We start from the raw sequence: 15,066 nt of genomic DNA, 5'->3' as shown, positions 1-15,066 counted from the left end.
TCATCTTTTCCGTTGATCTTTTACTTCCGGGTCTTCTCTAGTCTTTGGCCATCCTGGAGCTTTTCCAAGTCTTTACATTTCTCCTTCCTCCCCTTCAGAACTATCTCCAGCCCTGTCAAAACCTTATCTTTCTAGGATGCTTTTTTTGTTGTGATTGTAGGGCGATATGGGGTTAAATGTCTTGCTCAAGGTCAGAGGTCACACTTGAACTCAGGTCCTCCTGACTCCAGAGTGTGTATGTGTCTATCCTCTGAGTCTTCTAGAATGCCCTTATGCGATCTGCCTTTCAACCTTTTCCCTGAAACCCATTGTATTTTTCCTTCATGGTTGCTCAGTCGTGACCCCATTTCGAGGTTTCTTGGTAAAGATCTTGGAGTGATTTACTTTTTCCTTCTCCAGCTCACTTTGTAAAAGATGAGACAAAGTTCAAGGACTATTCCCTTTAATTTAGGCAAAAACCTCATATCTTATTGTCTGATCTTGATATCTCTAATACTTTTATGTTTCTTCCTTAAGGAAGAATCTGGATGAACGTATAACATGGAAACATTGTAAAGACTGACAAATTGCCTTCTGTGGCAGGTGGGGAGAGGGAAGTAAGATAGGGGGAAAATTGTAAAACTCAAAATAAAATCTTTAATTAAAAGATGAGGCAAACAGGGTGTAGTGAGTTAGTTGCCCAGGGTTACATAGCTACCAAGTTCTGGGCAAATTTTGAACTCAGGGTCATGTCTTCCTGAATCCAAGAGTAATCCACCCGATGGCGCCACCTAGCAGCCCAATGGCCTCCTTCCTCATGGCATTTTGCCAACTAATAAAAGAACATTTATAATTGGCGACTAAAATTGTTTTTTATTCATTTTCCTAATGATATGTAAAGATAATTTTTTTATTTGTTTTTGCTAGACAATGGGGTTAAGTGGCTTGCCTAAGGCCATACAGCTAGGTAATTATTGTCTGAGGTCGCATTAGAACTCAGGTACTCCTGACTCCAGGGCTGGAGCTCTAACCACTGCACCACCTAGCCAGCCCTAAAGATAATTTTCAACCTTTGTTTACCTAGTTTTCCATCCTTTCATAAAGCAAAGATATATAGGTTATATTTGTGCAATCATGTTTCACATTTCCACATGATGTGAAAGAATCAGATCAAAAAGGAAATAAATTTTAAAAGCTGAAAAGTTCTCTTTGGTCTGCATTCAGGTACCCTTTCTCTGGATGTGGATGGCGGCACCAGTGGGCCACCGGGCCATTCCCTTCTCACCCCAACTCTCCAAAAGGAGATCAGTATCCTTATTGATATCCTTCAGTATCCTCATGCTTAGAGGGGCTTAGGGATTAGAGGGGCTTAGGGCTAAGTCTTTACCCTGATTCTTCTGCTCACTTCATTGTCAGTGCATACAAGTCTTTCTAGGTTTTATCTAAAATCTGCCTTTCATATAGAGCAATATTTCATTACATTCACATACTACCACAATTTCTTCAACAATTCCTTGATGGGCATCCCCACTGGTTCCAATTCTTTGCCACCACAGAGAGAGCTGCTATGAATATTCCTGTACAAGTGGGTCTTTTCTCCTTGATCTTTGGGATACAGACTTGAGTGAGGTTTTTTCCTTCCCCACAATGGGAAACTGAGGCAGGTTGTATAAATGTCCAACTTCCATTTTAAAAGTGAGTACAGATTGAGAAAGCATTTAGTGAATGCATGTGTTCATAAAACTATCATGGAATGTACAAAACACCTGGTAGTCCAACTCCCAAGGCCAAAACTATTCACTGTTTTACTCTGCCTCTTGTACTAATTACTTGTGCAACTTGCTCCACTCAACTGTAGGCCTTTGGCTTGTGCAAAGTACAAGGACTTGAATGAGGAAATGGGAGAAATTCTGGTTTGGGAATTCAGAAACTTTCTTTCAACTTACTACTAATTCCTTTCTTGGAACTTAGCCAAGACACAATCCAGATCTCTAAAGGTCACCTAGTCCAACTCATGCCTATCTATGAAAAATGATCAGCCTACATTAGGATTTTTTTGTTGAGGTAATCAGAATTAAAGTGACTTGCAGAGTGTCAAGTGTCTTGAGGTCAAATTTGAATTTAGGTCCTCCTGATTCCAAGGGCCCATGCTCTATCCACCACACCAACTAGCTGGCCCCCATTGAGACTTTCAAATGCTGAAAGAACAATTTTGGAAACCATGTATCATAATGCTCCCACCTTTCTCTTTTTATTCCCCCCTCAAAAAACACTAAACACCCTGTCCCTTGAACACTCAGGTACTGTCCGATTTGGGTACTCTTCATCCCCAGGAAATTAAAAGATATCCAAACTTTTCAGATTTTCGTCTGTCTCGCTCTTTGGTTCAGCAGTGGCAGGACCAGTTAGCCCTTAGTTGTTTATAAATCCACTCTTTGCTACCATATCAAACTGCTGCTTCAGTCTTTGGCAGAAAAAGCAGCTTGGCTCTCTTGCTATTCACATGTATCACTGCCAATGTGGGGAGAACAGAATGGAAACTGTTTCCAAGATTTATGCTAAGAAAGGAAAATGTGTTCTACCATATCACTTTGGATAAATTAAAGGGGTAGACTCCTACCACCTAATTTGGATGCTCTAAACTTGAACCCTGCCCATTTTGGCAGCCAGGGTTCCTAAATCCCCTGGTGCTATCTTCATGATATACACTGGAGTCAATTATAGTTCTTTGGAAAAAAAACAAATATCCAAGGGCAGTAATTAGGATTAACCTTTACTTTAGAAGTCGTGAGATAATTTTAGGGTATAACCACCAACAGGTGACGATTTCTGGGGACCATGCTGACATCTATTTTGTAAGAGAAAAATCAGCATCATCAGGAATATCTCTCAGATAACAATAGATCCTAGAGTCCCCAAGTAACAGTTCTCAACAGTTGCCTTTGGGAATCTAGCTAATGGGGAAGAGGAGATTTGGCTGGCAAAATTACTATGTACATGTATGTATGTATGTATGTATACCCTCGGGGAGAGGATAGTCTTTTTTTTCCTCTTCTGATGATCCATACTTCATATTAAAAAGCTAGAAAAACATCCTATTTACAACTTTTTGTTGTTGTTCAAGGCAGATTGGTTCTCCTTGCTTGGACAAGACAGCACAAACCTAGAAGACTCAAGCAACCCAGAGGGAAATCATTTAAGTTACCCTGTACCATCCATCACAGGCATCAGACTCCTTGTTAAATAGTTGTTTATTGGAAAAAGTGGGCTGAGGAGGGATCACTAGATTCGCCAGAGAGCAACAACATCACACAGGTTACAAGTGATGGGAGAGGTCAGCACAAAGCTCTGGGATCTCAGCCTCTTCCTGGACTGTAAGGGATGGTGCCTGGAGTGTTAGGACATACCCAGGTGGGAAGGCCTAGGCCTTGACTTAGTAAGCATGGTTAGAGATAAAGAGTGACTCGCTGGCTGCAGCTCCTGCCTTTCCACTTGGAGCATATTTGCCTTGAGCAGCTTGGCTGTTAGCCTTGTGAAAGAAGAGGGACAGAAAAAAAAAAGTATGAGAAAAGGCTGGTAGTTGTGGATTTAACCTACACTGACAACAAAGACCAAGCTCAGATAGACCCTCCACTAATAGAAGGAAAGGAAAACTAATTGCTCTTTTCCCCTTTCCCCAATCCTGAATCATTATTTTCCCAGAATGCTGCTTGTTAAGGTCCCACATTCTGGTTCTTTCCCTTATCCTTTCTTACCGTGGCCCGTTTGATATATTCCTCCTGGGCAGCCTTGACATTTTCCTTTTTTCCAGCCCAAGTCTTGAGAGCAGAGGCCTGCAGGGCTCGGCCATAAGAAAAGGTAAGGGCCCATGGCTTATGCAAGGGGCAGGTATTGATGGCATTGAGGTTGATGGAGGCATCCTCCTCACTCTGACCCCCAGACAGGAAGGTGACACCTATGGAAAGGAAAAAAGAGAAATCAGATAGTATATTAAAAAGTACTAGTAACAAGCATTTCTAAATAATATAAAGGAAAAGAACATCTGTGACCCAAAGTTGAGAGAGACCTTGGTAATAATGAGGCAGAAAGGGATTTTTCTCACCAGTGACTGCAGGAGGCACAGTCCGGCGAAGGGCAGTTACAGTTGCCATTGCAATCTCCTCATGTGAGTATTTCTGGGTACAGGCATGTCCAGGGGTGACCATATTAGGTTTCAGCAAAGTCCCTTCCAAATAGATATGGTGGTCACTCAGAGCTTTGTAGACAGCAGCCAGGACCTACAGAAATGGAAAGATTAGCAAAAAACAAACAAAAAAAAAAAAACCCAGAAAGGCAAGTAAACTAGGGAATCAAATACCTTAGCTCCTGATCTACTATCTACTGCCTTCCCATTCAACCTCCAATAATTCCACAGATCTCTTACCTTCTCAGTGACATGCTGACAAGTTTTCAGATCATGCTCTCCATCAGGGAGGATCTCTGGCTCCACAATAGGAACAATGCCATTCTATAAAGTGAAAAAAACAAGGGTTGTGAGGCATCTCCTACCTCACCTTTGCTGTTAATAATTAGGGACATATCTTCATAATGACAAGGGAAAATTTTGAATTCCTCAAATTTCCTAACACTTAGATCTCAGTAAGAAATGGATATCTGCCTCCAACCTTTCATGCTAAAGTAATTGAAGCAGTTAAGAAAGCAGAATAACTGTCCAGGATCATATGGCTAGAGTCAGAGCTAAAATATTCCAAATCTGGCACATTCCCCACTCTACACATTGCTCTTTAATAGTTTTTGTTTTGTTGTTATCTCAGGTAAATTGACAATCCCCAGGGTACTTGCTTTCTCAGGACTCAAACTGGAGAATGTGGTACCAACTGCTACAGGGACAATAGCAAAGCTGATGTTTTTTCAACCTGAAGGTGCTATTATGGATATGATAGGTTATGGCAGAGGAAGGTATGGAGATTACCTACCTGCTGACAAATGCTGGCATATCGGGCCAGCACATTGGCGTTCTCCATGATGGCAAGTGGGGAAGGTGTATTCTCCCCAATCTTCAGTACACAACGCCACTTGGCAAAGTCAGCTCCATCCTTCTTATACTGGGCACAGCGTTCATTCAGCCCATCTAGACCTAAGAGGGAGACAGTGGATCAAGAAATAGCACCCCTCTCTCTCCTAACTACCAGCAGTCTTTGGGCAGTAAACAAGATCAATAGAGCTTAGAAGGGGAGTCAGGACAAAGAATCCCTCATTCAAGAGAAGATGGCTGGCCTTTTTCGATCTAGTATTTACCTTGGGTGGTAGTCTCTCCATTGGTTCCTGCCAGGGGCACGACACCTTTGTCCACCTGATGGGGAAGGGTGAGAAGAGGGAATGTGATATTTACAGCACTCTTTTCATGTTTTTATCCCACCTGTACCCCATTTAGATACTTTTATTTTTCCCTCCTTCCATCTCTCTTCCTGTCTCACTTCATTTATTCTCAAAAGGAGACCCCTATCATTTTCAAGAATTTTATTTTAATTTTAACTCATCCCCTAAATCTCTTTACCTTGATGCCCACAATGCCACCCTTTGACTTTATGACTGTGGGAAAAGGACGACCATCATCAGCTTTCTGGTACAGAGTCTCATGGAAAAGGATGACACCTCCAATGCAGGAATTCACTCGCTCATCTGCTGTCAGAAGTAGCTGCCTGTAGAGGCGACGATTTTCCTCTGTATTCTCAGTTCCAATGGACTGTAGCCGCTTTGCAATGCTACCTGAAAAGGGGTTGAAGAGGGGTGTTTATTAAAGTTATCAATGCTACCCTCTCTCAAAAGTCTGCTCCTTTGTTCCATCACCCCTTTGTACCTGTGGACTCATCTGCTGCCAAGATTCCCTTGCCTGGGGCAACAATTTTGTGAGCTATCTCAGAGAGTTCTTTCTTTTGCTCTGGTGTCAGTGCTGGATGTTGGGCAGGCATGTTTTCGTTGACTGTGCTGGTTGTTTCCTGGATAGAAAACAAGGTATAAGCTGGATGATTCTGTAATAGTGGCATAAACTTGTTTATGTAATTCAAGATCAGGTCTAACTTCTCTTTCCTGTAGTCCTTGTATCTCTACTTCCCCATTTTTTGGCTTCTCTACCTTTCTGTAACCCTAGGGTAGAGAGCAAATCCAGGGTGTGGCTTCTCTGGTAGAAAACAAGAATTCCCAAAGTCTGGGATACAATGAAAGGACAGGAAAATTATTTTGGGCCCCTTCTGGCTATCTGGCTAGCACAATTGCTTAGATGCAAACAAGAAATTAGTTAAATATGCCCCAATCTTCTCACTTCATTAACAAATTTAGGGGTGAAAGAAAAACCCAGAACCTCGGATGAACAGAATTAAGTATTTTGGAGAGCAAAATGGTAGCCAACGCTCTACCCAGTAGACAATCTCCAAGACCCAGACCCCGGCTGCTGTGTTTTCTTTCCCTATCCAGGATATCCTTTCCTTAGAGCCAACCCTTCAAGGGCTTCTCAAGGTCAGGCTCCCCCCCCCCCCAGAGCTTGAGGCTCCTTTCACAGGAGGGGCATGGGGGGTGAGAGAGGTATTCGGATGACCCCTGTGAAGGGCAAAGCCCTCCATTTTAGGTTCTCTCAGTTAGGAAGAGGCCCGTCCTCCACCATTCCCAGTCAGCTGACTGCCAAAGGAGCTGGGAGAGAGGGGGTGGGGGGAGGCAGAGTCCGGGGCCTCTAGGCCGCCGCCTTCCAGCCTTCCCCCCGCACCCGCAGCCGGCCTGCGGTCAAGGTCACTGGGACAAGAGGGGAGCCACGGCCACCCGGAAGGGCTGCGCCTGGGTCGGGATCCCCGCCTCGGCCTCCTGCCCCGGCGGGCCGCCCTCTGCCTCCTCGGCCCCCGCAGGCTCTAGAACTGCCCCGGCCCCGGCCCCGGCCCCGACCCCGGCCCCGGCCCCGGCCCCGACCCCGGCCCCGGCCCCGGCCCCGGCCGCTCTCGGGCGCGCCCGGCCGCGCCGCCCTGACTCAGCCTTCCGCCCCGACAGTCGCAGGGCGCGGAGCAGCGGCGAGGGCCGGCCCCGGTCCGTCCACGTCCCGCGGGGCGCCGGCAGCGGCGCTCGGGGCCGGCGGGGGGCCTGGGGCCGGGCGGGGGCCTCCGGGCCGGGCGCGGCCGCGCGGACAGACCTACCCGCAGGAGGAGCCGAACTTCTGCGCTCCCCGAACGCGAACGTCGCCTATTGAGCTCGGGGCGGAGCGGGGGCGGGGTCGGGCCATTTAAAGCGGCCGCGCCTCCCCGGCTCGGGGGCGGGACGGCCGGCCCTCACCCAATCAGCGAGCGCGCGGCCGTCCCCGGCGGCGCCCCCGAGCTCCGAAAGGGGGAGGGGCGTGGCGGGCTCGGGTCCCCGCCCTCCCTCGGACGTGACTGCAGCCACATCCCTAGAGTCACCCCCGCCCCCTCCCCCCGGGCAGCTGCGCCCCCTCCCCTCCCCCAGCGGGGCCGCGTGACTCAGCCCACACCAGCCGGAGGGGGCAGGGGGGCAGGGGGGCAGGGGAGTATCAGCTAAAGCTCTTCCGAGGATGGATGGAGGTGGCAGGGAGGTGGGGGGCGCCAGGTGGAGGAGGAAGAGGGGCTAGAGGCAGGAGGGGGTCCGCCCCATCACTTGCTTGGGACTCCCCTCCCGGACCCCCGGCAGCGGGGCGCTACCTGCCCCCACCCCTCCGCTTTACCCCCCTCTCCATCTCACCGCCGCCTCAAATGGCCTTTTTTCCACTCCACCTGGCGCTCTTCCCAAGGATCCTCCGTAAAGCTCAGCTCCGTTGCCCCGGCCCCCCCCCCGCCCCGCCCCGACCTTGAAGGCAGGGCCCCGCAGAGCCGGGTGACCGCGCCCTATTCTTGCGGACACCCGCAGGGCAGGGCTCCCCGCCACCCGCGGGAATGCAGAAACCCGCGGGCCGAGCCCCTGCTTCCCGGGCCGCATCCCCGAGGGCTGGATACTGGGGCGGGCGGGTCCCGGGCAGGGCAGAGGGAGAGGTCGTTTTGTCCTTGGGACCCACATTCCATTCCCCAAAACTCCTCCATCTGCTCAACTGATTGGCAAATCACATGGCCCTTGCTAAAGAATCTAGATTTTCCTGGTCTTTGCGGTATCCTTTCATTACTTTACCACTTTCCAAATTCCCCCTTATTAAAATCTCACTTTTTGCTCGCCACCTCTTATTCCCCCCCTTAATATTCTCCACCACCCCCAAAATCTTGCTCACTTCCAACCCATTTTCTCTGCTCAGCTATCCCGTATGATACCCACCTAAAAGGAATCTGGAGAGTTAGACTCAAGCCTAGGCAGTGAGTGGTCAGGCAAGGCTTGGTTGGGGTTATAAAGCACTCCCCACCCTCCTCTTGGAATTTTCCCGACCTTCTCTTGTGACCCCTGCCCTTTTCTCATCCCAGCTCCTCTGGCAGGGAACTATATTTAGGGGAAACCTGAAGCCCCTGACATTCTGGCCAGGATAGGGGAGGGGAAGAATTAGAGGGGGGGGGAGTGACTAAGAGAAAGGCTTCTACTAGGGAAAGAGATGGAGAGGGATCCAGTAGATAGAGGGCAAAAACAGGCAGAGAAAGAAAAGCATGTGTGTGTACTTCCCACTCACCAGTACTTGAGTTGCCATCCTTTTCTATGGAAATCAGTCATGTTGCCCTGCCTGCCAAAGGAGACACACACACACGGTTTAAATCTCAAGGGTAGGAAACTAGAATTTGGTATTAACTCCCTTCTCCCAATCTTAAGCCTCTCTTGATTTCTTTCTGGTCCTCAATAGTGTCAGTCCTTATTCGTGGGTACCTATTTCAGGGTTGGGTAGCGGGGTACACACACCTGAAAGAAGAGAGTTGGTAGGTGGAGGGATACAAGCCCCTAATTAAGTCACCTCGAGGCAACTAGATGGAGGCAGCTATCAGTGGATGAAGCACTGAGCCTGTTGTCAAAAAGACCCAAGTTCAAATGTGGTCTCAGACACTAGCTGTGTGACTTTGGTCACATTACTTAACTTTTTTTTTTTGTCTTAATCTACTGGGATAAGGAAATGGCAAACCACTCCAGTATTGTGCCAAGAAAGCCCCAGACAGCATGGTAGTCATAGTACGGGCCATGACTAAACAACAAAGGTCATCTTGAAATCCCAACTATCCTGGACTCTCTGAACTCAGCCTCTTCTAAGGGGAAAGAATACTACCCAGGCTTAACTAGAACCAGACCCCACCCCTTCCCTCCTATCTACTGGTGAAGGTAGAATTGATCTGGGAACAAGAAGCTACTCATCAGAACTAGCCTTATTTGAATGTTCTCCAAGACGCATGAGGGCCCCTGCTCTCCAGAAGGTTGAAAGCCTCTTAAAAGGGTAACTGCTTTGTATGTCTTGCAAGAAGAGATGGATCTTCTCTGCTTAGGTCCAATGAAGATAAAAGGATGAGCCAGTCCTTGGGGGCAGGTAGAAAGCCATTTTGGGCTCCACTGAGGTGGTGACCCAACTCCCAAGGGATAATTCTGAGCTCATGGTGTAGAATGTCTTCAGGAGGGCAGCATCCCATAATTGTGAGTAAACGTTTTTCATCTCAGCTTGATTTCAAAGCAAAGGCAATTGAGGCTTTGACAGTCGGGCAGCTGGCAGGCACAGGCACAGTCACACAATGGGCAACATCTGGGGCACTGGGGGGCCCAGCCCTGAAGGAGAAAAAGATTCGGAGAGAGAAGAGTAGTATTTTGGTAAGCAAAATATGACAATAGTTCCCATATTTAGTTAAGTATTTTTCAAAGTACTTTATTCACAAAAGCCTGCTAAGATAAGACAGCATAAGCATTAATATTTGTAGTATATAGATAAGGAAAAAACAGCCTAGAATCAAGTCCTCTATCTCTTGCTTCTACTCACCTCTCAATTGGTTCCAGTTTGGGCTTCTAAACTTCTAAACCAAAATGAAATTTCTCTTTTTCTGGGGCAACAATCTGTGATTTAGCAAATCTCACAGGTTTTTCTCTGTCTTATCCTTCCTGACCTCACTTGCCTTCAGGTGATTTTACTGTCCAGTTCCTCCTGGTTACTTTCTCTTCATTACTTTCAGTGACACTGACTACTTGACTGGAAATGTTATCTATATCCCACCTTCAAACTATGGACCCTTTTCTCTCTCTACTCCTCCAGCAATCTCACAAATCCCCAATGGCTTCAAGAATCATATCTATGTAAGATGTAAAAGACTCCCATTCATTTTGTCCTAAATTTCAGTCCAGCATCAGCATCTGCCTGTTGGACATTTCCAGTTCTTTGTGATTTATGCTTCTCAAACTCAGTATCTTGAACAGAGTATTCAATATTTCCCCTCCCTCAAGCTCCACCATTTCTGTTGAGGTTACATTCATTCTTCCAGTGCCCATGACTCTTCCTTCTCCTTCAACCCCTAGATCTAATCAATTGGCAGTTCTTGTTAATTCTACCTTCTCTCCCAACCATTCCTCATATAAACCCACAGTCCTAGTTTAGGCTTCATTGCTTGTTACTGAAACTATGGTAATAGCCTCCTTGCTTGGATTCCCAGTCCATTCCCTCTCTGCTATAACCTCCTCCATAGAGGGGCTCAGATGACTTTTCTGAAGAATGAATGAAGACCACAGTACTGCCTTATTCAAGAAACTTCAATGGTTCTGTTCCTTTTGGGGTAAAACAAACTCCTCAGATGGCAATTAAATTCCTTCAACAGCCAGGTCCCAGCCTATCATCCATTACTCTTCTTTATGCACTCTTTGTTCTCTAACTGGCTTGGATTACTGTTTGTTCCCCAAATTGTGTGTCCATGTTCCACTTTTATGCCTGTGCACAGGCTGCCTTCATCCTTGGAACATGTCTTCCTTCTGCTTCCTTCTCAGCTTCCTATAAGCTTATTTCATGTATTGTCTCGGAAGGGAAATCAAGTCTGGCTCCCCTAAATGTTGGTGTTTTCTCTTCCTCAATTCATCATGTATTACTTAACTGTTTACACAGTTTTCCCTCAGTAGAGTGAAAATTTCTTAGGGTCATGGATTTCTCCTGGCAGGTTGCCTTATAGAGCATCCTTCACAAAGCCACTTAACATTGTTGGATTGGATAAAATCTAGTGAGGGCTATGAGCTCGATTGAACATCAGATTATTTTGATTTTAAATCCACTGTCCTTTGCTTTTTGCTATGGAGCTCTTAAAGGATGGTGGAGAGATGAATTAAAATATTCAAGACTACTATAACAATATGTTCATTTCATGCCTATAGTTTTTAAATAGGTTCTCATGTAGAAATAAATGCAGCTGGATAGTGATTTTTGCCTTTATATAAGGGTAACAAATTTTCTTTCTCTCAGAACCACAAAGAGAGGTGGGACAGTGGTCAAAGAACTCAACTCCAAGCTAAGGGAAATAGATATGAGAGGGACCATCTCATAAAGAGTAGGAACAATTTGTCTCTGAAATAGTAGTACATGGGAAATATACTACCTACTTCTTTATCTGCCTTGTCTGTAATTGGATCTAGCCTAGTCAAAATGAGGCACCTCCCCTCCCCCCCCACCCTAAATCTCCTGGATGGATATGTGATTGAAAGGTCAAATGTTTAAGGCCAGAAACAGAGCTAGATATCAGTCACAGTTAAAGAGCCTGATCAAGACCTGCCCAGTCCAGAAATAGGAAAATGGCATTTACAAGATCAGAAGTTTCAGAGTTAGGTGTCATATTCCTGAAGACATAATGTGACTTCTCTGTGTACATGTATGTATACACACACACACACCCAGTACTGGGAAGAAAAGATTATGTGTGTATGCATGCATGTGCATACACATACACACCCATATATCAAGATCAGAAATATCTCACAAAGATAAATCAAGAATCAAGTGGGTAGGAAACTTAAGAAATGGTGAGTTTGATCAAAACTTTCTTTTATCTCTGAAGAGTTAAAATGGAGATTTAATCTGATTGGCTAATAGTTATGAGTACCATAGTATTTTACCATTTTCTTCTTTTTCCTTACTTTCATACTGCATCAAATTTAGAACTAAAACAACCTTTTAGTAGAAGAAGACAGGTGCTATACTATATAAATCAACTTTGCAAACCTAAAATAGTATTGGCAGAAGGAATGCATACAAATCCTAAATAATACTGGGCATGTCTTCTAGGATAGAAAAAAAATGCCATCTAACTATGAAATGGCTTTAAAATAACAGACAGGAATGTGAATCTGTTCCTCTTGAGGACCTATCTTTCCTTAGAGATGCTTTGATACTTCTTCAATAGATGTATGATCTTGTCAATGCCTTCCAATTTGCTACCCAAATCCTATTTATGAATCTTCCTTTCTATCGTCCATTCAGTAGGCTGAGACCTTTATGTCAAGACATTACAAAGATACCAACAGAGCAAATAGGCTTTTTCTTCTTTACAATATCAACCCACCTTTCTTTCAGGCTACAGGTCTTTCTGATGATATCCTTTACTCCACTTTTCTTAATAGTATGTTTACAGCCTACCCAAGCCTACCAGATAACTCTCCAATTGCCTTTTTGAAGATACAAGTTTAATTCTTTGGAGATTAATTAGCTGTGGTAAAATCTTAATGCAATCTGCCCCATGTCATCTGCAAATACGAACATCTGGACTATATTACTATCACTTTAAAGAGGATGCAACAAAGTTATCTTTTGTTACATCATTCAAAGAATCTTACATGATTTTGACATATGTATGGGAAACATGATTGCAGGAAACCTCTTGAGACAGCAGTTTGTTCTTTTAAATAAAAATTTTCTTAGTAAACTGTATGTCTATTAAAAGATTTGCTTTTTAATTTGTGCCCACCTGTCTGTCCCTTCATAGGAGTGCTAGTAGATATTAAAAACATATCTTTGTGACAGGAGGACTTACAGAGGGTTGGGCTAGAAGTCAAGATAAGAAGGACTTGATAAGTGGGGAGGAGGAATAAGATAATTCAAACGATGTCTGAATCAAAGGAAATCACTCACTGCTTCCATGGGCTGGGGGCAACAGGCATCCAAGCATCGAGCTGAACTAGGCAGAGGGTAGTCACAGGCTTCAGCGCAGCCCTGGCAGCACTCAAAGGGACCAGGTGCATCTGCTTTCCTGCAGGACACTCTGCAGTCTGTGCAACAATCCTGCTCCTGAGAGTCAAAGAGAGGTCAGACCCCTAGCTCTTCTCATCACCCTTTCCCTCTTATTTATATGGGACAACTCTTGGACCAGATAAGGAGATATGGGACCTGGAGAAGCTGGAGCTTCCTGGCTTCTTGGAAGGGGCAGGGGTTGAGAAAAAAGAAGCCAGAGTTATAAGAGGAAAGAAAAATTTCAAGGGAATTACCAGGGAATGTGAACCAGAGTAGAAAAAATGGGGCAATGGGGGGAAAAGTTGGGGGACTAGAGCTAGTATACCTGAAGAAGAAGGCTTCTTCCCTACACTGGTACTGTCCATATCTCCACCTCCCCTCCCCTCTCTGGGTGCCTCCTCACCACCAAATAACGTCTGGCCAGCAGCACCATGCCTAGCAGCAGCAAGTAGACAACCACACTGATGAAGACGATAGCAGGAATGGGCAAGGAGACACTCACCACGGGACCCTGGACTGAGTTTGGTGAGCTAGAGAAAGCCTCAGTGAGCTATAGTTTTAGGGAGGAAAAGGTGACAAAAGGATAGGGAGAGGGTGAGTACTTGAGGGAAGCAAAAGTGGAGGAATGTATGAGATTGGGAGAAGGGTTGCAAAATTTGCATTACAAAGGGTTTAGAAAGGGCAGGGTCAAGGAACTAGACTGGGGTCTTTGACTCACATCCATGGGGCCGACTGTTCTACGTTGGTCCAGAAGCTGCAAATGAGGGGAAAATGAGTGGGAAACGTCTTAAAACAATAGGCTATCTTGTTGAATGTTAAAAACATAAAATAGTTGACTAACAGTGATGTCACTTTGGTTCTCTTCAACAGTGAAGGACAACCACCAACCAATCAACCATAAAATAATAGTGGAAAAGATCTTGAAGTACAATCTACTCATTCTGCATTTACATGAGGAGGAAACTAAGTCTAAGAGAAGTTAAAGGACTTGCCCTGGGTCACCTCAGTAGGGAAAGGCCATTCTGGAATTCAAAGCTAGACACCCACCCCTCCCAAAAACATCTGTTACCAGGTGGAGTTCCTAATACCCTCAAGGGATGATAGGGTTTTTAGCTGGAGATCTGCAGGTGTGATCCTTTCTTTCTACAGGTGGGGAGAGAGACAGACAGGGAGGAAGAAGAGAGGGAAAGAAAAAGGAGTATGAGTGTGTTTTGATTTACCAGAGATCTCCGAGTGAGAAACCCAGGTAGAAAACTTGAAGGAGACTGACTGACAGCTGGAAATCGCGCCGGCCACCCCCCAGAGCCGCGGCTGTCCGCCCCGGAGCAGACGGGGCTGAAGCTCAGCCCCCCGCCGGCTGGCCCGGCCTTCAGCCCCTCCCGGGCCTCCCCTGGAACCCGGACTAGAAAACTGAGGCCCAGAGAGGCGCGGGACCGGCTCTCCCCATGGCCGGTCCGGCTAGGGGCGCCCCGCCCCGAGGCCCCTCCCGGCCCCCCCCCCCGCCCAGGCTCGAGCTCCGCTCCCCAACGGCCAGAGGCTTGCCCCGTCCCAGAACCCCAGCCCCCCGCGACCCCCGTGCTCTTCCCTCATTACCTATGCAGAAAAGGCGAATGGATAGCAATTAGGCCGCGAGGCGCCCCGCCCTGGCCCCACCAGAACAGCAGGAGTCCCAAAGCGCGCGCGAACCCCTAGACAAAGTCGCCTCCTCCCGCCGCTTTCTGAAGTTGCCATAGCGACCGACGCTCCGGGTGGTACGGCGGCCGAGGGAGCCCAGAATGTCTCTGCTCCGCCTCTTTAGCTGCGAGGCCCCTCCTGCCTCCTCTTCTCCCCCTTGCCAGCCCCCCGCCCGCCCCCCTGCTGGGCCTGGGCCGGCAGCCGCGGGTCCCGCACCCCGCGTTGGTCCCGCGGCCTTCTTCTCCCCAAGCACTTCTGTGCTGGGTAGGGGAGCGTGAAAC

At 46.8% G+C, this 15,066-nt stretch overlaps 2 protein-coding genes across 5 annotated transcripts; both read right to left on the bottom strand.

The window, feature by feature from the left end:
* Positions 1-3,212: 3,212 nt before the first annotated feature.
* Positions 3,213-8,380, bottom strand: ALDOA (aldolase, fructose-bisphosphate A). 2 transcript variants are annotated; one of them, XM_074197317.1, is made up of 9 exons: positions 8,275-8,380; positions 5,840-5,978; positions 5,537-5,748; positions 5,278-5,332; positions 4,956-5,116; positions 4,403-4,486; positions 4,082-4,256; positions 3,735-3,934; positions 3,213-3,508 (listed from the first exon to the last, which is right to left on the bottom strand). In XM_074197317.1, exons 2-9 carry the CDS (start codon positions 5,949-5,951, stop codon positions 3,413-3,415), a joined length of 1,095 nt encoding a protein of 364 aa, XP_074053418.1. In that variant the 5' UTR covers positions 5,952-5,978; positions 8,275-8,380; the 3' UTR covers positions 3,213-3,412. The 2 variants fall into 2 exon arrangements, with proteins under 2 accessions (XP_074053418.1, XP_074053419.1); XM_074197318.1 differs by lacking the exon at positions 8,275-8,380 and adding an exon at positions 7,158-7,261.
* Positions 8,381-9,266: 886 nt separating this feature from the next.
* On the bottom strand, positions 9,267-14,801 carry LOC141495701 (uncharacterized). Of its 3 annotated transcripts, none has more exons than XM_074197321.1 (5): positions 14,705-14,801; positions 13,830-13,865; positions 13,515-13,661; positions 13,013-13,168; positions 9,267-9,687 (listed from the first exon to the last, which is right to left on the bottom strand). In XM_074197321.1, the coding sequence occupies exons 2-5, from the start codon at positions 13,833-13,835 to the stop codon at positions 9,574-9,576; spliced, it is 423 nt and encodes a 140-aa protein (XP_074053422.1). In that variant the 5' UTR covers positions 13,836-13,865; positions 14,705-14,801; the 3' UTR covers positions 9,267-9,573. The 3 variants fall into 3 exon arrangements, with proteins under 3 accessions (XP_074053422.1, XP_074053421.1, XP_074053423.1); XM_074197320.1 differs by lacking the exon at positions 14,705-14,801 and adding an exon at positions 14,332-14,604; XM_074197322.1 differs by lacking the exon at positions 14,705-14,801 and adding an exon at positions 14,181-14,321.
* Between the last annotated feature and the right edge of the window lie 265 nt (positions 14,802-15,066).

The sequence above is a fragment of the Macrotis lagotis genome, chromosome 8 (assembly GCF_037893015.1).
Source record: "Macrotis lagotis isolate mMagLag1 chromosome 8, bilby.v1.9.chrom.fasta, whole genome shotgun sequence".
NCBI classification, from domain to species: domain Eukaryota; kingdom Metazoa; phylum Chordata; class Mammalia; order Peramelemorphia; family Peramelidae; genus Macrotis; species Macrotis lagotis.
This window is presented reverse-complemented; position numbering and strand designations above follow the sequence as displayed.